The sequence below is a fragment of the Cervus elaphus genome, chromosome 4 (assembly GCF_910594005.1).
Source record: "Cervus elaphus chromosome 4, mCerEla1.1, whole genome shotgun sequence".
Classification (NCBI taxonomy): Eukaryota; Metazoa; Chordata; class Mammalia; order Artiodactyla; family Cervidae; genus Cervus; species Cervus elaphus.
This window is the reverse complement of record NC_057818.1, coordinates 13,455,687-13,482,088: the sequence shown is the minus strand read 5'-3', so window position 1 is coordinate 13,482,088 and position 26,402 is coordinate 13,455,687. Positions and strand designations below refer to the sequence as shown.

Here is a 26,402-nt window from a genome sequence, read left to right as displayed (position 1 = left end):
TTATTTTTGAACTTGTGGTTTATATCTTGCCCACTTTATATAAAAAAGATTCAAGACAGTTTACAATAGGACCATTAATTTAAAAAAGATAATGAAAAGTACAAATATTTTTAAAATAGGTCAAAACCACTGAGAATGAAGGAGACATATATTGGATGATTTAATTACAGAAATGAAAAATAAATTCAGCTCTAAGCTTCCTGGCAACAAAGGCCCAAGAGGGAAGTCTTCACCGTCTGAAGATGGAAACACCAGCTCACCTGGCAGGGAAATGCACGCCTGACACCAAATTCTAGGACAAACATGCTTTCTTCTAAAGAGCCAGGAGTTCTGCTTTCACTTTTGAAAGGTAGGCTGGTATCCAGGTGTTTTTAAATCCTATCAACATGCTTAAAAGGTAAAGAGACACTTCACTGAATCAAGCACATGGAATCCTAACTCTAGCTCTAACCAAAGATAAAAACAAAAGCGGTCTTCTGCTTTTCCAGGAATTCTGTCCTGGAAACAGCTACCTGCTAGTAAAACTGAACGCTAGGTCTCTGGAAACATCAGGTAGCCCCAAATGCTGAAAGAGTCATAGCAACTAACGATGATCAGAGGGAAATGGAGCAAAGAATGTCCTAACCGCAGGGCACAGCTCAGCATCCAGAGCATCTGGTTGAGTTTCGATGCTTCTACCTGAGTGACAGAAGTGGGCACGGTGCTGTTCCCCGTCAGGTCCTCAGGACGCCCTTACCAAACAAAGAGCAGGGTGAAGCCCTCCACCCCAGGCCAGGGGGCTTCACATCCGACAGTAATTGTAATAATGAGATTCTAACTGAGGGGGGTGGGTAGGCAGCGGTGCCCTGGAGACTTAAACTGTGATCTGTTGATTTTCTCTGAAGAAAGGTCTCTGGTGGGAGGCACAGATCTCTGGAAACATCCGGAAGACCTGGTCTGGTGGGGGCTCCTCGGGGGCCTGCATCAAGGAGCCGGGGCCACAGCCCTTCCCTGCTTCTTCTACCAGCTGCCGGACGTACAGCTGCTCCACCTGGGACATCAGCGCACGAGTCAGAGACGAAGCGGGGTTGGGGGAGGGCTGCTCTCTGCACATCCCGCCCAGAGCTGTCACCCAGAACCTCTGGGACCCCCAGAGAGCATGCTATACCCTCCCGGCAGTGTCCCAGGCTGGCGAGCCAGGGCCCCCAATTCCACCCGTGGGGTTCACTTCTGACTAGAGCTCACCAGGGCTGGGAACACCCTGATCTGTCGCCTAGACTTAAGGACTCTTTCTGAAAAAGTGGTTTTGAGTTTTTAAAAACTAAGAGTGGAAACCACGTAGATTTTGAGAGTCCTAGAATCTGGGAAGATAGTTCCGAAGTGAGGAGGATCCGCTTGCCCACTTGGGGTCTCACCCAGGCCTGCTCACACGTGAGTGCCCGTCCCCGCCCCGCTCACCTGGACGAGGATGAGCTTGGAGCGCAGCGGGGTCGTGTCCGGAAACTCCTCTCCGAAGCACAGCACCACCCTGCTGTCGGGCAGCCGGTTCTGGCTGTTGTAGAACTGCTGCAGCTCTGTGGATGGGGCAGGGGTCGGGGGAGGCGAGGGGTGTGGTGAAGCCCGGCCGCACACCCCCTGAGCCAGATGGAGTCAGGGCTCTTGCACCTACGCCCGCCCACCCTTCCAGGTTCCGTCTCTAGAAAGCTCCCTAGGAGGCATCTGGCGGCCGCTGCTGCTACAGAGAGATCGGGGCTCTGGGGACCGGCCGGCAGCCTCAGGACCCCAGTGAGTGAGCATCCGGCCTGAGCTTCCAGGGGGAGCTCCTGCAGTGGGAACCTAACCACCCGCCTCACAGACAGCGGCAGCCCCAGGCAGCACTCCCACGCTGCATGTACAAGGTCAGCGTGTCTCAGGATGTGGACATGGCCCCTGGGGGCCTTGTTGCCAAGATGTGGGTTCTGACCCACAGGCCCAAGGCGGGGCCTGAGACTTCCTCCCAGCTCCCCGGCGAGGGGACAGCCCACAGCAGCAGGCGAGGCACTCAGTGCCTTGATCCTCCCCCAGCAGCACCCCCTCCAGACGTGGAGGTCGGGAAGGAGGGGCCTGGATGGCTTGGGGAGAACCGGCAGGGCTCAAAGGCAGGGGCACCCCAGCCTGCCACCCCGGACGCAGACAGGAGGGAGATGTGTGGGCACTGACCTCGGAAGAACTGGCTGGTGTCGAAGACCCTGACCACCTCGTCGCGCTCCAGCTTGTTGGGCCGGTCGCGGGCGGGTGCAGCGTTCCCGCTGTAGAACACGCGGCCCTGGCACAGCCGCTTGACCAGCACGCCCTGCCTGCTGCTATGCAGGAGGACGCCGCGTTCCAGATGCCCGAACAGCTTCCGCGTCACCTGCCGCTGCCGCTCGCTGGGGATGGCGTCAGCCGGCGGGAAGCGCACCAGCTCCAGGCCCTCGGGCCCGTAGAGCTTCCCGCCCGGAAGGCCGGGCTGGCCCAGCGACAGGCGGCAGCCCTCGGGGCACGTGGTGGTGGTCTGGCCCACCAGCTTGCCCCCGTAGTAGAAGCTGATGAACATCTGGGAGAAGGCTGTGGGGAGACGGGGACGGTCAGGGGCCGTGGGGGGCAGGGGGGTGCCATCCCTGCTGTGCCCACATGTCCCAAGTCTGCCTTCCCAGGAGGATGGGAGGGGTGACCCTCAGTGCACCTGGGGCCTCTTCACTTTCTGGGGAAGTTCACGCACCCCTTCTAGAAATAATGTTTTTATAAGCATGAATAAATACTGAGCATCACCAAGGAAGCCAGTCAGTCAAAGTACTAATACTGTGGTACCCCCCACCCCACTTCTGTCTCTTAACTGCTATAATTTACAAGTCACAGCTGAGGATCAACCATGTTAATTTCTTAGGAAAACAGCTCCACCTCACAGGCACTGCTACACCATTGATATACACAGCATGCAATGTTAGACCATAACGTGTACACATGTATATACATATATATATATAAAAATGTATACATGTATGTGCACACACACACACACACAGAGTACTGCCCACATTCGTAATGTAAGGAAATGCTAGATGTGATTTCCAGGTTAGGGAAAGCAAAGATGTAATCTGTTTCCTGACAAATTCACAGTTGCTTTGGGGTTGCCTGAATTTCCAATTAAGAATCTCAAACCTTTCATCCAAACCTATTCTTGGGAAGAAGTTTGAAAAGTACTCAATTTAAGTCAATGTTTCCCAAAACGTGCCACACGTAAGATTACCAGGGTGGGTTGGGACGGGGGGAGTGGAGACAGCATTTAATAAATGAAAAGATTATCCCCACTTTCCGCATTCTCTCAGTGTCTGGTCACCTCAGGAAGAAAGCCCCAGTGCGGTGCTGAGGGATCTCAACGATGCTGCCCACCTCCCTCAGACCAGACAGGCCGTGAGCCGTGGGTGCGAACACCGCAGGGTCTGGGCTCCACTGAATCTGCTGTGGCCTCTGCCTTCCTACTTAGAGCAAGCAGAACTGGTTCCATTTTACAGGCAACGATGGATGGTCTCCACTTAAGTTTAAATTGTAAAAGTGAGACTGACTGACAGAAAACTCAAGACATTGATAATAGCCTAGGCAACACCCTGATGTGGAAACAGATGGCAAAGGTGGGGCCTCAAGTGACTAAGGTTGGGGCACCTCTGCGGTGGGAGTGAACAGAGCATCAGATCCTAGGGAACCCCTTCCCCAGAGGGACCTGCATGTTAAGACCCGTGTATTAACGGGTAAGACCTGTTAATACATGTGTAAGACCTGTGTATTATTGTAATACACAGTAGCACCCAGCATCTGCTACAAGGACCACACACACACTACCGATGGGCCTGGTGCCCCAGCCCCGCCGAGGGCTGCCTGTGGAGCCACACCAGCCGCGAATGGCCCGACTCTGCTGTGCCTCCGAGCGTGCACAGTGTACCAACCACCTGCCCCACTGTCGGGGGCGGCCCCACAGGCGGCCACCTGCCGGGCCCAGGTGGGCCCTCGCGCTGGGCTCTGTGCAAGGAACCCCTGCTCGGACGGTGAGGCTGCCCGCTGCGGCTGCAGGCGCCATCTTGCCCACGCTGGAGCTCAGTGGGATCCGGGATCACACACTATTGGGGTCTTCGGGTGCCCTGGTCCACCTCATTTACTTGACTTTTGGGGACACTGAGCCCCGGAGCTCCGCGCCCACGTCTCATCCCCTCCCCCCGGGCCCCGTCTGCACACCTGACACCCCCTCCCCTCCAGGGCAGCGCCGACCTTTGTCCCAAGTGAACAGAATAGTCCAGATAGTCACCACTCTGCCCCTTGGCCCTGTCATCACCGCCTTATCTCACGCCAGCGCCTCTGACCGTGTGAACGTCTGCCGCACAGGTGCTCCAGAGAGGCCGGGGCAGGGGGAAGGGCGTGGGGCCCAGAAGGGCCTGAGCGAGGACGTGCATCCGCCCCCGCCCCACAGAGGGGCCCCCGAGGAGAAGCGCCTCAGCATGGCCCCTGGGGAGCCCACCACAGCCCTGCCCTGCTCCCGGAGGACGGCCCTGCGGGGGGACAGTCTGACCACGGCAGTGGCGCAAAGACGCCAGGAGCAGGGACCTGGGACCCGGCCTCCTGACGCGGGGGCCCAGCCAGGGGCTGGGGCAGAGGGTCCCCTGCTCTGTGCCCCAGGCTCCCCGTCAGCAAAGCGGAGACGACGGCCCCGCCAGGCGGCTGAGGGCCGTGAGACTGTGTGTGTGTGTGTCTGGCATGAGTGAGCACCAGGTCAGCGGTGGTTCCATGAACTGGGATGACACGGAGCTGACAGCCGAGTCCCGTCACAGCCCTGCTCTCAGCTGCACCAGATGCGTGCTCCGGCCTCGCTCACCGAGTCCTCGCACCCACCCGAGGACGAGGCCATCACGCCAGCCTCCAGGCGGGAGACGGGCTCGCCCTGACCACACAACTGCCAGGTGGGGACCTGGCCCCAGCCCTCCCCAGCAGGCCGCCCCGGGTCCGCCGCACCGTCTGCTCCAGACGTCACCCGTGACCCCAGCCAGCGCGCGGACACAGCGCACGCGGGCACACAGGCGCGTGTGGACCCACCGGCAGAGTGGGGCACTGTGAACACGTGTGTGCTGCCCACGTTTTGTACGGAAGGTTTCACACAGAAATCCAGACCCCTCGTCTCTAGAAAATGTGGGGGAAGCAAGCCCAGCTGTGTCTGTTTCCACAGGGCCGCCCAGAGGTGCGGGGCCCTCACTCTCCACTGCGCCCTGCCCGCCTCGCTCGACGCCTCCTCCCTGCAGAGCTGAGGACAGGGGACCCCGACGACCTGTTTACCCAGCAGGGTGTGTGTGTGAACCCAGCAGAGGGACCGAAGTCCACCACCTCCGCAGGAGCGGGGGTGGACTTTCCTGGCTGGGCCATAGCTGTGGGTCTCCCCACATGCTGGACGGCTCCGGCACCACCCGGGGCACTTCCTCCCCAGGCTGTCTTCTCGCCCCCAGGCCCCCAGCCCTGTGCCTGTGACTCCCCCGCCCGGGAAGCACCGGTCAGCAGGCTACCCTGGACATGGCCTCTGGTGGGCACAGATGCCCAGGTCTGAACCCCCAACCCCGCTTCCCCGGCTGTGGGACCCCTGGCGGAAGACTGAACCTCTAAGCCTGGTTCCTCCTGTGAAGCTGAGTCCTGACCGCCCCCAACTCGCAGGCTGCTGGCAATGGTGACGAGCTCTGAGGACAGGGGGGTCATTCCCCTTATCCTCCTGCCTGAGGAGACCCAGCTCCACTCCCCCAAATACACCCGTCTGGTGAGGGTCACGGTCGAGACTCTGCCCTCCAAGCCCCGTTCCCTCCGCTGCACTGGAAGCCCGAGACCCACAGCCCTGACGTCCCATGGTCTGTCTGGAGGAGCCAGGCTGCTTGCTTCTCACAGAGCCGGGCAGCTGCTGGGGAAGACAGCACCTTCCTCCGCCCTGAAGATGCTACCACTGAGCCTGAGTGTGAATCCACACTGTGAGGCCACAGTCCACAACCCCAGCACAACTAGACAACCACGCGGCACAGGCCACCTCTGCCCGCGGGGATGGGAGCAGACGGGACGGCCCAGGGCGGCAGCCCGGCCGGGGTACCTGGGGCCTCCAAGCCTGTGCTGGGGGAGCAGTAGCGGCACCTGCCCAGAGGTGGCACAGTGATGAGCGGCGTGGATCCCGGCGCCCAGCCGGACACCGCATGCGGTGACATCCACCACCGCCATTTCCAGTGTCATCATCGTAAGTGTGGGAGACGGTGTGTCGGTACAGGAGCCTGACACCAGCGACGGGCTAGAAAGCTGCAGTAACACACCAGCCCTCAAGGCGCTGCTGAAGGGGCTGTCATGACTGTTCCTACTTCACGGAGGAGGAGCCCGAGGCGCCGACGCTTCGCTCAGTCCACCTGGGCTCACCGAGTCCCCACACCCTTCCTCCTGCAGGATCTCGCCTGTTGTGAGCTCTGTGGCTCTGTCTGTGGGTCCGACCCAAGAACAGGCCCTGAGAGGCCGGTCGCTCACTCCCCAACAGTGAGGAGGAGGAGCCAGGCTCCACACCTCCGACACCAGATCGCGCTCATTCACAACCCTCAGGGCCCCCACTGGTCCTGAGAGCTCTGTCTTCAAAGAACGTGCAGCCCCATCCCCCCCATGCCCCCACCCTGCCCCGAGCTCCCCTACCTGAGTGGTGGGCGTCATAGGCGCTGTACCCCGGCACCAGCGGCAGGCCTGGCGAAGAAAGCAAGCAGCGTCAGACGCAGCCCCGCGTTCCTCCAGGTTCCTCTAGGGGCCCCACGCGCTCCCCGGGCCCTGCCATGGGCCTCTGCTGTGCCGAGTGTTCTCCCGTCCAGCACAGCGACCAGGTTTCAGAAAACCGGACCGCAACCCGCCCAGCATGGAAGAGACTCCCTCTGTCCTGTGGGACTGCAGACCGGTGACACGGTGGGGCCACACTTCCTTCCCACCCAGGGGGTCTGCTCCGAAACCACTGCTGGACTGCAGCCCCCACCCCAGCCTGATCTCAGAGGGCAGCCCGGGGCTCGAGGGTTCCCTGGGCGTGTTGCTGCAGCTCAGGCCCCGAAGCCTGGCCACCTCAGGCCGCTGGGCCAACGGTCACCTCCCGGTCTACCACCAGGGACGGGGGACAGAAAGGTGAGGGAGGAGGCAGAGGGGCCCGTGCCCGCGGGAGGAGGGTCGCTTCAAGGAGCAGGACGGGGCATCAGGTGCTAACCAGAGGGCAGAGGCCACAGTCCAGCCTCACAACCCTGGGAGCCGGTCCCGGTGTCTCTGCTTTATATCCAGTAAAAGGGGGCTCAAGGCAGGCATGCAGCCCCCGGCACAGGCTTCAAACCCAGGCTCTGTGCTCTCTCTGTCTCAGACATGCTGGGCCATCCCCGACTCCGAGGCCTCAATGTCACAAGAGACTGACCTGACGGACCTACTGCCCCCATGGCCGAGAGCCACGACCTCCCTGTGGTGTCCTGCTCTTCCGGCCACTCTCCCCAGGAGCCCAGTGGGGAGCGCCACCTCCTACAGGAAGGACACAGTGCCTTCCGGGGGACAGTGGCAAGTGGGGGCCTAGTTGTGGCCAGGCTCTGCCCATGGGGTCTGAAGCCACAACAGTTCTCTGGGCGCAGTCACCTTCAGGAAAACAGGAATCACGGCTGCCCCGCTGCCCACCCGCCCCCAGCAGCAAAGCATAAAGACCAATGACCGTCAGGGCACATCTGCCCCACGGTGCGGGGCTCCTGCCCTCACCTGCACTGGGTTGCTGCATCCACCAGTCTGGGAGGAGCTGGCTCCGGCAGGCCTCAGGCGGCGAGGGGCTCCTCTTGACCATCCCCATGTAGTCATCCACAGGAGGCTGCGAGAGGAGAGCGTGGCTGTCACTGGGCTTCCAGTCTTAACTAGACCCACACCATCACCTCCATTGCACGAGAGGAAGGGAAGACCCAAGATGATAAACCCACCAGGCTGAGCGATCACAGCACGTGACCGAACCACTAGCCTCTGCGGGGCCCTCACCTTCTCACGGGCCTCATACAAGGAACTGCCTGCTGCAACAGCCATGAGCCTAGTCACCCGGCTGCCCTGATGCTACGGGAAGAGCCCGCAGTGATGCTGGACAGTCTGCCACACTCCAGCCGCCCCCCAGAGACGTGATGGCTGTCACCTCCAGGAAGGACAGCCCAGAGGAGGCTGCACTTGGTTACCTGCCTCCTCTGCCTTCAAGCTTCTCCAGAAGGTTCTGTCACTGCCCTGCGGGTTCTGAGAACTGCTAGACCACCTACACCACCTTCTACAAGAGCTGCGTGGGATTACTTTAGCTAGGCAGTGTCGGCCTTGCAATGGCCATAGAGAGAGAGCTAAGGAGCTAAAGGCAGCTATAATTAGTATTCAAAACCCATGTGTTTTGCTTAAGGAGACCCCGGGAAGCCTTTCCTTACAACCTGTGAACTGCGATCTTATGCACAATCCTAATAAGCCTGGTTAGACGGCTCTGCAGCTTCTTGAGGACTAAGACCTGCACTCACACGACAGGGACCAAGCCGCGTGAGGGCTGGTGGGTAATCCGTGTCATGAACCCAGCCCACAGCAGCAAGGGAAGCTTTTTATTATTATTTTTCCCCCACTGCAGCCTGCCTAAAAAAGGCCAGGTGATATACAGTGCCATCCAAAATGTTCAAGACTTGACGAGTCTTGAGCCAGGGTTGGGGGTGGGGGGGACTCGGTGGATGCGCAGAGGCAGCTGGGCCCCAGCCCTCGGGACAAAGGACGGAATATGAGGTGCAGGCACTGACAAGCGGGCAAGGCCAGGCCCTCCCGTCCCATCCTGGCTGGGGTGACAGCCTGAGCAGGGCACTCGGGAGGCGCCACTCTCCCCGATGCCCTGGACACGCTGGCCCGCTCACCTCCTTGATCAGCTCGTCGATCTCGGAGCGCCCACACTCCATCTCCACGGCCTCGCTCACACAGCCCGGGGCCGCCACACCTAATTTGCCTATGGAAAAACGGACAAGCGCGTGATAGACGGCACTGAGGCGTCACAGCCGTCACCAAGGCCACAGGCAGCGGTTTCCTAAGGCTAGGCTGAAAGAAACAGAAGTCAGTCTGTGTCTTTCTCTGGTTGGTGAAAGGCCGAGCACGGGTCTTCCCATGCTGCTCCGGTCATCTGACCAGCTGGCTCTAAGAGCAGCTGGCCACTGCTGTGCCCAGCACCCAGAGGGCCGAGGCAGGGCTTCCGTCTCTTCCTTCTGTCTGCCTAGATCTAAAGCGAGCTCATATCCGGTCTGCTCCACACCCAGCAGGGCTCATAGTTACAAGCTGGGGCATCTGAAGACACGCAAAGATTTCCTGGCAAATGTGTGTGCAGGTTGGAGTCTTTTTTTAAAGTCAATGGGCAGGAAATCCCTTTTTGGCCTTTCCAAATATACACGTGTGCATCTGTGTGCACACACGCAGAGCACCATAGGCTCAAGGGTGCCCAGGCTGGAACCCGCCAGCAGCAGGGACCTTCTACAGGCGCACCAGTGTTCCCACGACAACCACTCTGGATCGGGCTAGTTTCTCCCTCCATCACCAGGCCGCTTCCTGGGCCAGAAACTCGCCTCATTACACCTGTCCATGTGAAACGTATTATGACCAACAAACACTGGTTTGCTGGAATTCGGCGGTCCTAGTCATCTGGAGAATCAACCCATTGTTTCACCAGGGCTGAACTTTTTTGATACCATTTTGACAGATTCGGGAATTCACTTGGAAGCTGCTGATGGGGGAAGCAGGGGGCAGGTGGGGCACCCCTAGGGCAGCCAGCAAACCACTGGGGTAGAGAGGAGAGCGCGCCCACCTAGACCCTATGCAAATGCACGGCTCCCCGGCCCCTGAGAACCCTGCTTCTGTAACATCCACCCTGCAGGTGATGCTGGCTGTACTCTGGGCTATAAACACACCAGGGTCACCTGCCCAGTCGAGCCTGGCTGACCCCGGGGGCGGGGGATTAGAGAAACTTCCCTATTCCTTCAAGTCACAGTTTACTCCATGATGATGAAAAATGATCCCAAACTGGTAAGTAAACTGGGAAGAGAGCCTCCCAGAGTCTTCGCTGAGAGGTGTCCCCCTGAGGGGAGGCCAGCGGATCCCCCAGGGGAAGGTCAGTCTGTCTGACTTACTGCTGATTATTGATGAGGGTTCAGACTCAGTAGAGCTGGGTGTTAATTTACAGACAATAAGCTACAAATGATCAGTAGAAGAGATCACCGCCAACCAGGGCCTGGCAGGATACGCAGTTTCGGCTCCACCCCCTGCCTGTCACTGACTGTGGGCCGCAGCATCGCGTGTTGTCCAGCAAGACTTCTGGCCACGTGCGCACCCTCGTTAACTGGCTCAGCACCTCTCTGACCCAGGCTCCCCAGATACTGAGTTGGCCAAAACGTTCGTTTGGGCTTTACCATAGGATCTCGTGGGGAAACCCGAAAGAACTTCTTGCTCAACCCGGTATTTGTGACAGTCTCTATTTTTAACTTTGTAAAAACTACACATCAACATTTCCAACCTCCCTGCAGTGCTAAGAGCTCCCTCAGAAGTTCTGAATTTCTGCCCTGCCCTAGGTAGTTTGAGGGTTCAACTTCTTCCCAGCTGGCATGACTGAACGACTAAGTAAGTGGCTAAGGACAAAAGGACGCTGTGCCAAGACTAACTGCAACATCAGAGGCTAAGAAAATCGGTGTTAGAAGAATGTTTTACACCCTGGATGCTAATGAGGCTGCATCCCGCTGGGCCAGCTCTGACCTGGAGCGGCCACAGAGCACAGCACCGTGGAAACGACTGAGGCCGGACCGGAGACACCCTGATGGATTAGTGGCGTCTGCCCGGAGCAGCGCGTGGGAAGCAGGGCCGTGTTGTAAGGCTGGCTTTGGCTATTCTGCTGCAGTCGCCTCACAATTGCTCTCCTGGGGCTTTAGAGCGGAGGAGACTGTAGGAATTATCACATCCTGCGGTTCCCATCGGCCATCAGGACCCAGCATCTAGAAGCCTGTCCAGTCTCCAGCCCTGAAGCCAGCAGTGTGCCATGTGCAAATTCATTCCAGAACCTTGCCCTCAGCCCCTATCAGCCGTCCCTTCTCTGCCCAGCCTCCTCTCTCCTAGCCTGCTCTGCGAAACAGAAGGGATCCCTCATCCACACATCGGGGGAGCCTTGCTCCCATCCAGGATGGTTGCTGGACCCCAGGGAGGCCCCAGCACGTGCTCCTGGTCCTACGGTCAGCCAGCCCCTCACCAGAGGCCGCCCCGTCTCCCCACCTCACCCACCAGAGGCTGCCCCGTCAGTCAGCAGATGGTGGGTGAGGTCAGCAGAAAGAGACCTCCACCTCTGCTGACACAAGGGGGAGAGCTATTTGTTTAGCTGGACCCCGTGGGCGGCCACTCGGATCCCAGACCCAGGCGGCCTCTGTCAGGCCGAGTGCCCATAAAGAAAGGACGCTTACATTTCTGCTCCTCCTCGGGGACAATGCGGTAAACTTTATACGGCTCAGAGATGTCCAGCTGGGACCGGTCTGTCACTTCCTCAAAATCTGGACTCTTGTTCAAAGCGCAGCGTAGCCTCGTCTTCCACGTGGCTGGCTCGGCCTTGTCCCCTTCCTTAAACTTCCCTTTAAAAACGGCCCAGGCCTGAAGGAAAAAAAGAAACACATGAAACACGCAGCTGGCCCCGGGACGGCACACCCAGAACCGACCACAGGCAGGACCTGCTCTGCCCACCCCCCGGAAGTCCTCCTGTGCCAGCCACGCTCAGCCAAGGAATTTCAGGGCTCGGAGACCCCAGAGACGCCAGTCACACCACCTGCTTTGACAGAAGTGAGAAGACACACACGCGCGCGCGCGCACACACACACATGCTCAGAGACCCCAGAGACGCCAGTCACACCACCTGCTTTGACAGAAGTGAGAACACACACACACACACAGACATACACACACGGCGTGGCTCTGCCTCCCGCATACCCTCTCCGGGACCCGAGGAACCCAAGATTAGGGGCACACTGAGGAAGCTGCAGTTGCCTGGGGTTCCACTAGAATGTTCAAAACAAAAAAGAATTTAGTTGCTTTTTCAAATCACCCTCGAGCTAAAACTCAGCCTGAAAAGGGAACATCTGCAAAAAGTCTCAATGTGCCCTGCTACTTGTGACAGAAATGTGGTTCTGCATTTTGGGGTTTGGTCTAACCCTCCCCGCCCCCTCTCTCCCCTTCCACTCCCCAGGGAACTCTTTAAGATGCAAAGAAGTGTTTTCCCTCTCTGTGGGTTTCTTCACAGCTCTGTCTTCTGACCTCTCCAAACCTTAGAATCTCAAGTGAGACCAGAAATTCGAAGGTGGAAACTTTAAGTCAACATGTAAACTGGAGAAGTATTTTTTAAAAAAATTAACATGTGGATGGGCAGGTTTTTAGATCTCAAAATTGGATACAGACACACTGACTGGGAGGTCACTACTGTCAGGTTAACACTTAGCGTCAGGTAAAATCAGACATCCTTCCCGCCTGAAGGGACAAATCAGAGAGGATTCTCAGCCCCCACTCAGGAGAATGCAATCCTGAAAGCTCGCTTTCCCAAGGTGATCCGGTCTGGAACTGGAAACCAGCTGTTCTGACTTCCAAGGAATTTCACTCCAGCAAGCAGCAGGTGTTTCTGACCTCAATGCACACCCAGTTCCCAGGGAAGCTCTTTCCGATGCGGATTCCAGGGCCTTCACCTCCAGAGTTTCCTTCACTGTGTGGGTTACCTCTGGGAACCTGCACCTTTAGCCAGCGTCCTGGGGATTCTGACTTAGGCGGCTAGGAGGCCACACTTCCAAAAACCTCTTAACACCCCTGAGTCACATCCCCATTTAAAACAGTCCTAGATTTTTCCCTGGTGGTCAGTGCCTGCACTGTCTCCCTGCCGATGCCCTCCCTGAGTGTGGGGTCTACAGCCCTGCCCCAGGGGGAGAGACCGAACAAGCACCCCGCATCCTACTAGAGAGCGTGAGCAGTCCCTCCCTCCTCTCAGAGACACAGGACTCCCCTCTGTGAAAGTAAAGGGTTTCCAATCCTTCTCGTTTATTAACTGCATCACAATGCATTTTTTTTTTCATAGAAATTGAAGAGTAAACTCTGTACATGCTGAACAGTAACTTTAAATTCATACTGTATTACATCCGAGTCTCTCCACCTGGCGTTACTGACACTGGGGCTGGATCACTCTTCGTGGTGGGGCATCCTGGGGTGGCAGGGACTTCCCGCAGCATCCCTGGCCTCCTCCATGCCAGCAGCACCCCCGCTCCCCGCTGTGTCCCCAGGGAAATAACATCACGCCTCACACACAGCCTCATTTGAGAACCACTGAGCTGGTTAATCCACATCACAAATGGGGCTGGAAGAGCGTGGATTTGGGGGCCGTATCAGGACAGCTGGGGTGTATCCAGAGCCTGCAGGGCACTGCCGTGGGCGCTCGTCCCCACGGGAAATCCAGGGCACCCACAGAGCAAAGCAGGGGTCCCCGTGTCAGGACAAGCACTAGGCTGGCATCAGGCGCCTGCATGCCAGCCTGCCCTGAGCCCTCTCTGCCTGGAAAACGTCACCCACCTCAGCTGGGTGACCTCTCAGGACACTAGACAGAACGGTGATCTGAGGTCTGTGGAGCCAAGGCCTCCCCCCGTGCTGCTGTGTGCTCATCGGCAGCCAGCGCTAAACCCAGCACCTCCAGCCCCCCCCAGCTTAACACACTGTCTCAGGGAACAACGTGTGGGTGCCAAGCGGGACGGGATGGAGCGGGTGACTGGGAGGCTGCGCTGAGCAGATGCGAACTACGACAGACAGGACGGATAAACAAAGTCCTACCGTAGAGCGCAGGGACCTCTACTCAACATCCCAAGACAGGCCTTAACGGGAGAGAATGTGAAGAGTGTATATACACATGTAACTCAGTCACCTCACTGTGCAATAGAAACTGACGAAACACTGTCAATCAACCACACTTCAACAAAATTTAAAAGAACAACAACATCATCGTCTCATCTTGTGCTTTAAAAATCAAACGTGATATTTTTTTTTTTCTCAAAGGCCTACTGAATTTGAAATACCTGCTACTCCATAGGTTCTAACTTATTCAGGCCTGTCACAAAGCCTGGTCAATGGCAGAAGAATTAGTAAATCACGACCCTCAGTTCTGGACATGAGTTTGAGCAAACTCCAGGAGATGGTGAAGGACAGGGAAGCCTGGCGTGCTGCAGTCCATGGGGTCACAGACTCAGACGTGACTGAGCAACTAAACCACCACCACCCTCAGTTAACTAGATCTTCCCCCTCAACTTTATGCAAAGGAAGCAAAAGTACTTTTTTAAAGGTAAGTGTGACCTGCTACCAGGGCCTCATCAGTACAGTCAGGGATGGCGGAGAATGAGCTGATGTGGTTCATGATTCACTCTCCTATCTCTGGTCCACACCACGAGGCTGATCTCAGAACGACACCTGCAGACAATGAGGGGTCCTCCGGTATAAGTGGCTTCTTATGACCCATGACTAAGGCCGGAACACAGGCTCATTTTTCCTCTTAACTCATAATAAATGTTTGAAACAGAAAGCTCTCTACTTAACCAGAAAACTCCCAGGACGGCTCAAGGCCTGACTGTTGGCATCTTCCAACAGCCAAGTTCTGCTCATGGACCTGGCAGAGAAGCACCCCTTGGAGGATGAACTGAGTGCAAGTCAGGGACGGGCCAGACAGGTCCCTCCACCATCTTGCACCCACCAGCCTGGGCCATCACCCTCCGGGGGGCCGCCCAACTCTGGGTGGGCACCCAGCTCCCTCCCGCCCCCATTCCTGCCGAGATTGTAGACTCATCTCAGATTGCCACACTAAGCGACTGCGTAATCAACGGAAACATTGGGAATCTTACACATTTTTCTCAACGCTGTTGAAACGGCCATGAAGAGCATTGCATAAGACGTATAAATCTGGGGCTCGATTTCATTACCCCCCGGAGCAGCGCTCACGCAGGGAGCAGGGGAAGCCAGAGGCCTGCATCCCCGAGACAAGCCACAAGCCAGGCTCTGCAGCCACTGGGCCCGCCCCCGCTGGCCTCCCGAGGTGGTCTGACTGATGGTCAGCTGGCAACTGTGCCCTCGGCCCCCCACGCCTGCACTTCAACCTGTTTGTCCTGGTCTCGGCCAGCTCATAGAGGGGTTCTCCATGGGGAGCCAGAGTGTGCCCGCAGGGGGCACCTGGCATTATCAGGGGCCTGTCTGGCTCATGGCGGGATGGGGAAGCTACTGGCATCCGGCCGGGGAAGGCCAGGGTGCTGCTGACACCCTTAGGTGCATAAGACAGACCCAAACAAGCAACGCACCAGCCCCAGGTGCCCACGGTACCAAAGCCCTGGCTCATGGCCAGCTGTGATCTAGAACTCCCACCACACTGGCTAGACCAGGGACAGTGGGCAGTATTAAAATTCAGACGGAGCCATTCCCAAGGGTGTTTGCTGTGACACCAAAGCCGAAAGCTTCTCCGAGAAAAGCACCCACAACACCACCAAGAAGACTGGAGGCAGCAGCGGCACCCAGGCTCCCGACCTGGGACCCCGGGGAAGATACCTGCCAGAGGTCCAAACCGCTAGGGGCCCTGAAGGTAAGCGCAGAATGCCCACACGCGCCCACTTTTCTTGGAGGGACCAGCAACTGGCATCAGACCACCAAAGAGCTCTGACCTGGAAGAGAACCACTAAGACGCACAGCGCCCCCCCGCAGACACCAAGCGAAGCCGTGAAGGACTGAAATGCCTCCTGAGCCCTCGATGACCCACTGGCGCTCTGCTTTGGGCCTGAGGCATGATCTCTTATTTTGGTTGTGTTGGGGACACTCATTCCCGGTAAAAGTCTGGGGCTGCCCTGGGGTCCTACAGGCCTTTGCTCCCATCATTCACGCCCATAGGGGTCTGGCTCTGGCCCTCCCCGCTCCTCTGCACTCACTCAACCTCCCCTCCCCGAACTCCCCCAAATGTCCACAACCACACATGGCAGCAAGTTTGTAACCTGGATTTCAAGTCAGATCAGCTATAAGTCTCGTAGCAAACAGGAAGGCCTGGGCGCACCTTGACCTGGGCTCCAAAACTCCTGGTGTTCGGGGAGGATGAAGCCCGCACTTCTGGAGTCTCAGAGGAGCCCACAGGTGACCCTGACGACCTGGCTGGGCTACAGAGCTGGGCAGCCCCAGCTCCTCTGCCTGGATCTAGGTGACGGATATGGCCGGGGGTTGGGAATCTGGATTCAAATGCTGCCTCCATCACCTAGGAGTGGGAAGGCCTTGGACAAGTCACTCCTCCTCGTGGAGCCTCCACAGAGCAAGGACAGGAACAGCGCCAACTGCACAGGAGTATTTGACGGGAAACAGCACTAGAGCCGCGCCTGGCGCAGGACGAAGGCTCAGCCTGATGCTGCCGTCACGACGCGCACTGTGGAACTAACCAGCAGGTCGCTCCAGGCTCAGGGGAACAGACAATTCTCAAGGGAAGTGGGCTATTTTTAGACATCTGCTGCAGGTTCAGGACACCCACATGACCTGCCCCGGAAGTCATGACAGATGGTGTCTCTCATCTAAGTTGACCCTCCACTGCCAAACAGAAGTAGAAACTATGAAAGAATGAAGAATTAAACCTTTCCGAGAACTGTAAGTGGAATTTAGGTGGCAGACCACGGGGGAAAGGTCTTAGTCTGAAAGAAGCATGTTCCCTCTGAGTTTGCTAATCCTCATGCAAAAGTTTCCCTAGCGGCTCAATCGGTAAAGAACCCGCCTGAAGTTCAGGAGACCCAGGTTCAATCCCCGAGTCAGGAAGCCCCTGGAACGAGAAACAGCAACCCACTCCTGCCTGGGAAATCTCACAGACGGAGGAGCCTGGTGGGCTACAGTCCATGGGGTCGCAAGAGTCGGATACGACTTTCGCGACTAAACCACCATGCAAAGACAATGGCAGCGCAGAAGAAAAGTGTCCTTGGTTTCTTATAGGAAAATGCCAGCTATAGAGAACTGACCTTGAAAGTGGTTAAATCATTCAACAGACGTGAAGTCACCTACTGTGTTTTTTCTGAGACGTGTTCAGCAACATTTCAACATGTTCAATCAACATTTGTTTTAAGAAACTGGAGCAAGACTTCCCTTGTGGTCCAGTGGTTAAGAATCTGCCTTGCAATTCGGGGAACATGGGTTCGATCCCTGGTCGGGGAACTCGGACCTCACCTGCTGCAGGGAATAAGTCCGCAGGGATGACCAGAGTCAGTGTGCCGCAATCAAAGACCTTGCCTGCCGCAACTAAGACCTGATGCAGCCAAATCAGTATCTTTTTAAAAAAAAAAACAACTGGGTTCATTTTCAAGGAAAGAAGAAAGACATCAATCACTCGACAGCTCTGTGGGGTCCCTGGGGGCCGGGTCTCTACCTTGAAGATGGAGGCGTCCACTTCCTGGTTGTAGTCCTGCTTGCCGGCATGTTTCCAGGGGATCCGGAACATGGTCTTCTCGTCGTTCTCCCAGATCAGCCCCGGGTACATGGTGCTGTCGATCTGCTCAATCAGCCACTGCCGCAGCCGCCGGCCACCGTTCCGGTCACACATCCTTGGGAAAAGAAAACACATCCTGTGAAACTTACAAGCACGCTCTGGCTGTTCGCAGCGCTCCAGGTACTCAACAGCCAGGAACCACTAACAGGAAAAGTCAGAGGATCCCAACACAGGTGCGGGCTCGGGGAAACCCAGGGATCCAGGAACTCAGGCCACGTGCAATGAGAAGATGACTCGCCTGGCTCCAGGACCTCCGACCCCATCGGAAACCGAAAGCTCCCTGGGAAGTCTGCAGCCGTGCCTCGGCCAGATGTGGGTCCAAGCAAGGCTATGGCTGCGCTCGCCCCAGCTCTCACCCTGCTCCGTTTCACGCAAACAGCTGCACCTGAGGGCATCACTCATCACTCCATTTTTAGCACATGGTGGGGGAAGTCACTTTCACCTTTTCAGGCTCCCTCAATGAGCCATCCGTCACTCTGAGAGCCAATTCTATTAATGCTCGGCTGGAACAAGGTGCGTGAGCAAATGTGACATTTGCGCTCTCGGAGAAAGAGAAGTCCATAAAGCTGTCTGTCCCATCTAGAGTGCCCTTCACGGCTGCTCTGGGAATGGGACAGGGCTGGGGCCCCATTTGAGTCCCACCACCTGTCAGCTGGGTGACCCTGGATCGTCACCAATGCTCTCTGACACACCAGGGTAACCTCAGGCACCTGGCGTCATCGTGGTGGGGTCTCAGGGGACCAGTGGACAGCAGCCCACACAGCACCTGGACCTCAGAAGAATGTCACTGAATAGGACATCTTGTATTAACTGCCCCAACTTTCTTTACTGGAACTCATGACCAACCGGGGCCTCGCCACCCAGGGCACCCAGAGACGTGGTGGAGAGGAAGATTCCTGCAAAGTGGGCAGCTTCCTGATGGCACAGAGAGAAAGCAGCCCTGCCATGCCGACTCACAGCCCACAGTTACAAGAACAGGCTGGAAATCCCCCAGGCTGTTGGACAGACGCCCACCCAAAAAAAAAAACCCCAGCATTTCAATTCTTCCGATTAAAATGTGACCTCTTCAGGCCAAACAGTTTGAAACAATCAGCAGTGACAAGACATACTGTCCCTAAGAACATGGTCACATCCAGAGCCACTTGGGCCAGTAAAGCAAGAAGCATGTGTTTTAGACACTCCAGCCACCCCACAGGTGGCTCTGCGGTTGGAGACGGGGTCCCGGGTAGGAGGGGGTGCAGGCCCCTGAGTGCCACCTGAAACCTTTTCATCCAGTAAACTCCAGCTGCCTGCTTGTGGATTTACAGGAGTGAAGCAAGTGACATGGGAAGTGGACTTCAATTCTGAAACCCTAGACCCCAGTGAAGGCTCTTCTCTAACTAGACCTCAGGAAAGCCACTTGGCCATCTCTCTCTGAAGCTCTCCTCATCTGCAGAGACAATGGATCTCAAAGTCCCAGAATTTGATTACAGCCCCTCGTGCTTGTAAGCAAAAAGGGAGAGACTTGGGAGGGACACCTGGTGAGAGAAACAAAAGGCCACCACCGCGCACCCCAGAAAATAACCTAGCCAGGCAGAGGTTCCCCAGAGCTTTCCCAGAAGAGAGATGGAACAGCTCCCCTCGCCCCAGGAAGGAGCTGGGTGAAGGCCGAGAGGGGCTCAAACACGAGAGAAGCAGGGGTCTGCGTTAATTCGCTAATCTCTCGATTAAATGAGATGGTCCCGCTTGGCAGCATTTTGCTCACCCCCTTAGTACAAAGTTCATAAACTGGAGTCCATGCTCCAGGAGTCTCCTGAAATAAAACGCAAAGCTTTGTTTTTGTGCGGGCATTTTTCTAAAAAGTGGCTCAACACCTTCCCATCGGGATTTCTAATGGATCCATAACCCCCAAACCTGTTAAAAAACAAACTCGTGGTGATCTAGAAGAAAAAGAAAAAAGAAAGTAAAGAGAATGGCACTGAGAGGAAGAGTGAGTCATAGAACATCAAATACTCTAGAAATCATCTAATCCAGCTCCCCTTCCTTCAAAAGAGGAAAAACTGAGGCCCAGGTCCCCAGACCCCCCAGCAGGGTCTGGTTTCACTCACCCAGAGGCGAAAAACCATGGTTACAAGTGAGAACCTCAGCACGTGGACAGCTCACCTCAATTGTCACTGACATACCCCAAACCCACCCCAAGATTAGAACCCTGCATTCAAAGCCTATGATTCTCTTACACTGTGATCCATAACGATTTACTGAACACTAACCAATTAACTCCACCAAATGCCGAGCCAGGAGACATTTATAGGTGCAGTCACATGTTGATGACTCCCTCTTCCTCGATTTTTAGGTAATAATTCTCCTTACAGGCCAAGTCCTATCTGAAGCTAATCTGCATCTCTGCAAATCAGCCAGGGGCCAGGCTTCCCAGGCAGGAGGTGATAAGAGGCTGCCCTGGGCCCACCCCACGTGGACTCCAGGAAGGGTCTGGAGGTGGTAGAGGTGCAGGACACTTGCCTTCCCCACGCCTCTCAGGGCGCCTGGTCTTTTGCCCTGGATGCCAGGAAGACCAAAACCATTAAAGCCATTTCTCCTTCTAGCCCCAATCTTGCTGAAATGCCTGTGTGTGCACCTGTGTAGTCACTCAGTCGTGTCCTACTCTTTGTGACCCCATGGACTGTTGCCCACCAGGCTCCTCTGTCCATGAGATTCTCCAGGCAAGAATACTGGAATGGCTTACCATTCCCTTGTCCATGGGATCTCCCCCACCCCACCCCCACCCCCGGGATCGAACCCAGGTCTCCAGCACTATAGGCAGATTCTTTACCATCTGAGCCACTGGGGAAACCCACTGAAATGCCTAAACTCCTCCAATTCAGGTGGGAACCTGACATAATCCAAAAGAATTGTCTCCAAAAAGACTGGCTCCTAATTTGGGTTTCAAAAAAAAAAGTGTTACATCCTTCATAAATTTGGGGGTGGGGGTAGCTGAAAACTCTGGAAAATTCAATTTCTAGCTTCCATCCACGCTCTGAGCAAGGAGCACACCTCACCTTAGAGAGCCTGCCCTTTGCCCTGTAGCTCAAGTTACACCACAGAGCTCTTTCAGCTGTGACCCCTTAGCAGACTTTCTTGCTAGGAACGACTGGGATACGATAGAAGCAAAAGCCACACTCAGACGTCTTAACTGTCATCAACCAGAATTAAAAACTCCTGTCCGCCCCGCTTCACACTCTAACCCCACTCGCGCGGCTGCTCTGCGCGGGGGGGCAGTTTCACTGTCAGAACTCCAGCCCTGTTTCAAGAGCAGGATTTGAGCGGGAAAAGGAGCAAGTCTTACGATAATCGGTCAATATTCCCCCTCTCTGTATGCGCCATTCTAAAGTTTTCCAAAAGAAAACCAAATTTTGAGAAAAACGAGGTTATTTTAAAGCACCGGCCAATCTCTGGAAGCAGCCGCACCTGGACGGTCAGTTTGTATTCGGAAGAAAACAGGCCGCGAGAGCACGCGGGCGGCCTCGGCGTCAGGTGCCGTCCGCGCCCCACGCCCGCCATCCACCTGCGCCGCCGGCCACGCTCCCGACCCCTGCCCTCCCCGGCCGCCGGCCGCGCCCGCCACCCACTTGCGCCGCCGGCGGCTCTCCCGGCAGCCCGCTGCCGTCGGTGCCCCGGGCCCCTGCTCCCGAACCCCGGCCCCCATGCCCGCCGCCCGCCCGCGCCCCCCGGTCGCCGTCCGCAACCCCAGCCCGGAGCCCGCCAGCCCGTCCGCGCCCCGGGTCCCCAGCACGCAGCCCAACTGCGCCCCGGGCCGCACCCCGAGCCGGGAGCCCGCCAGTGGCGCCGACCCCGTCCGCGCCCCAGGCCCCCCAGCACGCAGCCCACCTGCGCCACGGGCCGCCGCCGCCACCGCCCCGCTCCCACGTTCGCTGCGGAGCTCCGGAGATGCGCTTCTGCTCTCGGCGCCCGCGCACATTTAAGGCCGGGGGCGGGCCCGGCGCGCGGAGCGACGGCCGCGACGGCCAACGGGTGCTGGAGGGCGGGACGGGCCGCCCCCGGGGCGCGGCGCGCCGGGCCCGCCTTCTTCGAAGCGCTCGGCTTTCCGAGAAATCACTTTGCGCGGAGGCGTCGGCGGCCCGTGGTCCCGGCGTCTTCCGGGGTTCGCTCCGGGGGTCCCGGGAGTGTCCGCAGGAATTCCCGAGGGCCGCGGGGGCGTCCGACGGCCCAGGTCAAGGTCAGGGCGGGTGGTGGGTACCAGATGGCGGAAGTCAAGCCAGTTAGGACAGAGGCGGGAAGTCAGATGGCGGAGGTCAGGGCTGTTGGGGGATGGAGGGAGGGTGTCAAACGGCGAGATCGAGGCCGAAGGGGAGGTCAGATAGCGCAGGTCAAAGCTAGAGTGGCGGGGGTCCAGAGGTAAGTGCTGCAGACGGCCAGTGGGCCCCGCAGATCCCCCACCCTGGCCGGGTTATCTCAGCCAGTGTGGCCGGAGAGCCTGGGGCTGCGTGGAAGGATCGCCCCCATCCTGACGAAACCCCTCGGAACATGTCTAGACAGTCATGACCGTCCACCTGAGATGTGGTTGAGGAAAGAACCAGAGACTTACAGATCCGATCCTAGAGAACCAGTCACTTGCAATTCACTGGAGGTGTCAGAAAAGGAAAAAAGAAAAAAAAAAAAAAAATAGCCAGCTGAAGGCTTGTCTGAAACCACTGCCTCTGAACATCGGCAGTAAAAGCGGCAGTGTCTAGCTGTTAATACTACAATGTCCAATTAGGGAAATTTTCATCATAAATTATTTTCCCCAGAAAAGATCGGTCTAGAAGGGTCCCTTGCATGTCTCTCCTGCTAGTATCAGCTAGCACTTACTGTAAATATGGGGGGCGGCGGGACGGAAATAAGAAAGTTCTGGAAACAAAAGGAAAAAAAGAGTTATTTTTCCATGTTCTGTCCTGGGGTAGCCTTAGAATAGAGAAAATGAGCTTTTTCATTGACTTTTGCACCTCATTGATCAGTGATCCACAAGCAGCAGCGTTCACTGGGCTGTTTTATTCATTAGACTTTTCAAGAACTTATGAAAAGATTTGGGACTGAAAAAGAAATTTTATTAACCCCAAAATGCAAGAAAAAAAAAATACACTACAAATTTGAAGTGAATCAATGTTCAAAGAAAGATACCCAAAATATAACATGTCAACTTCATAATTTATCTGTTGATAAACATGTCATTATTATTTGAAAACCACGTGTAAGAATTTCCTAACAACATGATTCCCAGGAAGTCATAGCAATCATAAATGAGTTCCCCATTGCAAAATAATTTCCAGTGAAAACTATTTTGAAGCTTCAATTGTTTGACTATTTAATGTGGGAGTATTTTAATATGTTTGTTAGGATGTGGGATGAGTGTCCAGAACTCAGAGCGCCTAGGACCTTAGAAGTTCTTACAACAGCCTGTATGTGTGTTTACACTCACATCTTTTCACAAATGTGTCGCTTAAACCTACCCATGCTTACTTACCTATAAATGCTGTTTTCACTGCACAATGACGTGTGATCAGGTTTCAGCTGAACACTGCACTTAAATAAAAAGATAAGAGTGACAAATATAGAGAAGTTGGTGGAAGGGTCCCAGCCTATATTATTGGCAGTAGGTGTCACTATATACATGACAGGAATTGTTCACAGTGCACGGGCTTGCATCAAAGCTGCTCCCGAAACCCCGTATTTTCAGTGTGGTAATTCCTCGCTGCTAGGAACAATTGCTGGGCTTCCCTGGTGGCTCAGATGGTAAAGACTCGCCTGCAGTGTGGGAGATCTGGGTTCGATCTCTGGGTTGGAAAGATCTCCTGGAGGAGGGCATGGCAACCCACTTCAGTCTTCTTGCCTGGAGAACCCCCGTTGTCAGAAGAGCCTGGCGGGCTACAGTCCATGGGGTGGCAAAAAGTTGGACATGACTGAGCAACTAAGCACCTGAACAATTGCTAACCTTATCTGCTTAGTTCTGCTCTTATTTAATGAACATTTATTGAGCAAGTGCTATGCACTAGAGGTGATGCCAAGGAAGGATACCCACAAAGCCTTCACTGTAGATCACCTCCAGCATCTCCCAGTTGTGGTAAAGTTCACCCTGATCTCCATGGCAACCTACCCGCCTTCCTTTCTCCATCACGTGTCCCTGTTTATCCTACTCTCTGCTCCCCCAGCTTAAGCCTTTCTGTCTATGCTGGCTTCCCCGTGGCTGCCATGGCAGGTCTAGACACTCCTCCTGGCATCTAAAAACTGTACTCTTCAAACCTTCTTTCTCCCCAGCATCCAGCAGGAGCCCCTTCCGGAGACAGCAGCCTGTCACTGCGCTTAGAATGGCAGGATCTGGAGTCAAGCCCCTGTCAAGTCTGAGTTTGCTGACTCACTAAATGTGTGGCCTTGAGCAAATGAATTGACCTTCTTAAACCTTAGTTTCCTCATCCGTGTAGTGGTATTGATGATATTACTATGTTAAATGATATGAGATTGTCTATTGGACTATTTTTCGATCTAAGGGAAGGATAGTTTCCTAGGGTTGAACCTAATCATTCCTGCCTCTAGTATTAGTAGGATCCAGTGAGCTAGGGTGGGTTGGGGAGGTTGGCCAGGAGATGAGGGAGAGAGATGGGAGATGGGAGACAACATTTCCATTCTTGAGTCCCTGCCTTCCCTGCACATTTTCCAAACCTGAGTGTAGGGAGGGGGGTTCAGGAGAGCTCTGAAGTGTGTTTGCTGAGAGGACAGGTGTCAGTGCTCTTGAGAAAACCAAAGTCACCAAGAGCAGGGTTCTGACTCTGCCCTGGAAATCTTCAGGACAAGGGAGGCACTTGGTGGTGGCATCACAACTGTGCCCATGTGCCATCTTCCACACTCAAGTCCCTGTGATTACACATCCCATCTGCACAGTCCAGCACCTGGTCTCCATGTTAAGGTCAGCCGATTAGCAACCTTAATTCCATCAGCAACCATGTTCCCTTTGCCCTGCAAGGTGACATATTCCCAGGCAACGCAGATTAGGGTGTGGGTGTCTCTGGGGCCACTGTTCCGCCAGCCACCCTGCCCTTAAGATCCACGTCAGGTCATCTGTTTCCTACCTCAGCCTTCAGTGACTCTCATTTTAAAAACACGAGACACCACTTTCTGACGTAACTTGGGACTTAGTGCATACATTTGTGAATTATTTCATTTCACTGCTTCTTTAGATAAAAGGTAAAATCTTATTCTGGTTCAGTATCCCTGCTTAGCACAGCACTGAATGAGGGGCACCTTAAGTACCAACAGTAAGTTCATTGCAGGACCTCAGGGGAGCAGCCGGAAAGGAGCCAGAAGCATAGCCATAGTCTCTGTGCTCCTGGGCGTTAGTTGGCGGTCTCCAAGAACACGTCTGGGATCAGTGATTCCTGGGAGGAGGTGGGCACTTAGCACAGAGCTGTCATCACAGCTGACCTACTACAGCGAGAGGATGCGGGGCAAGGTCAGCCCAGGGGCCAGGAGGTGGGTGGTGAAATCCTAGGGACGAGCCTCCAGCGTCCTGTCCAGTGCTGTCACACAGGACGCGCTAAAATCCCCCAGCCGCGAGCCGAGGCGGCGCTGCGCAGTACTGTCCAGCAGGGACGCCTTAGAGAGTCAGCGCCCAGGGTTTTTACGGGGGGCCGGTCCCACGAGCTCCCTCTGCCCGGCACCCACCCACACCCCAGGCTCACAGGAGGACAGCAGGAGCCCAGTGCTGGCCCTGCTGTCTGTACAGGTTTAGGACAGGGAGCCGCTTGCCACTCCTGGGGGTGAGGGGGACCCTCCCGGGGGGACCCGCCCCAGGTCCAAGCTCCCAGACGCCAGTCGAGGGCCCACCTTGGAGGCAGGCTTTCTGGGGCCCCATGTCTAAAGCCTCTGTGTTGACTCTTCTGCACATACTCCTAATCCTGAGGGGGACTTGACATGCAAACCTGCTGCACTCACTCCAGAGGTGATGCACCCCTTGGCAGCGCCGCCGCGGCTGTCCTCCCCTCCTCCACCAGCCCTTTCCCTCGCCAGCTCTGCAGCGCCTGCTGGCTCCCAGCACTGTCAGCCGCGCGGATCTCAACAGGTCTCAGGTTTTCCCCTCTTATTCAGTTTGTCTCCAGTGTCTTCCAAGTACAGCTCAGCACAGGAAACACAAATTTGGGGAATTCTTCCTGATTGCATATTTCCACAAGACGCTAACATTAAAAGATGACTCTAATGAAATTGATGCCCTTCGACGTATCATGCTGACTCTAAGTTGAATTTTCTGCTTAAGAACACAGTGACACAACGCAGCAACGGCCTTCCTCCAAGAAGGGCGGCACCAAATCAGACAAATGATCGTTCACTACGAGAGGTGGCATTAGTGTTGGAGCTGTGAACAGGCAGACCAAAGAACACTGGACGGACAGGTCCAAGACACAGGAAGTGTGAGAGGTCTATCAGGCAACAGATAAGAGAGGCTTTGGTAAATATTGGTGTGACAGTGTCAGGGCAGCCGGTAGGTCGGGAATTCAGAGCAGATGAAACAGGATGTTTGCAGAGAAATAAGCCCACAGTCAAGAAAACAGAGTTGGAAGAAGATTTCTTAAACAGGACAGAGAATGTACCAACCAGAAAAGAAAAGCTAGATAGATTGGACTTTATTATAATTAAGAGCTTGTGTTCATTGAAAGACAGCATGCAGATAGCAGAGGCAAGCCAAGGCCGGGAGGAGAAGACACTAATATTTCCAAGAAAAAGCTTATACCCAGACATACAAAGAAATGCTATGAATCAATAAGAAGAAAGTTTCTATCCTGAATTCTCAGGCAGA

General features: G+C 55.8%; 1 protein-coding gene across 1 annotated transcript; it reads right to left on the bottom strand.

Annotated features, from left to right (window-relative positions):
* IRF8 (interferon regulatory factor 8) lies at positions 1 to 21,544 on the bottom strand. The gene is made up of 9 exons (XM_043898223.1): positions 21,449 to 21,544; positions 17,465 to 17,639; positions 11,487 to 11,670; positions 8,916 to 9,004; positions 7,762 to 7,867; positions 6,685 to 6,732; positions 2,179 to 2,565; positions 1,438 to 1,553; positions 1 to 1,030 (listed from the first exon to the last, which is right to left on the bottom strand). The coding sequence occupies exons 2-9, from the start codon at positions 17,636 to 17,638 to the stop codon at positions 854 to 856; spliced, it is 1,281 nt and encodes a 426-aa protein (XP_043754158.1). The 5' UTR covers position 17,639; positions 21,449 to 21,544; the 3' UTR covers positions 1 to 853.
* Positions 21,545 to 26,402: the final 4,858 nt, after the last annotated feature.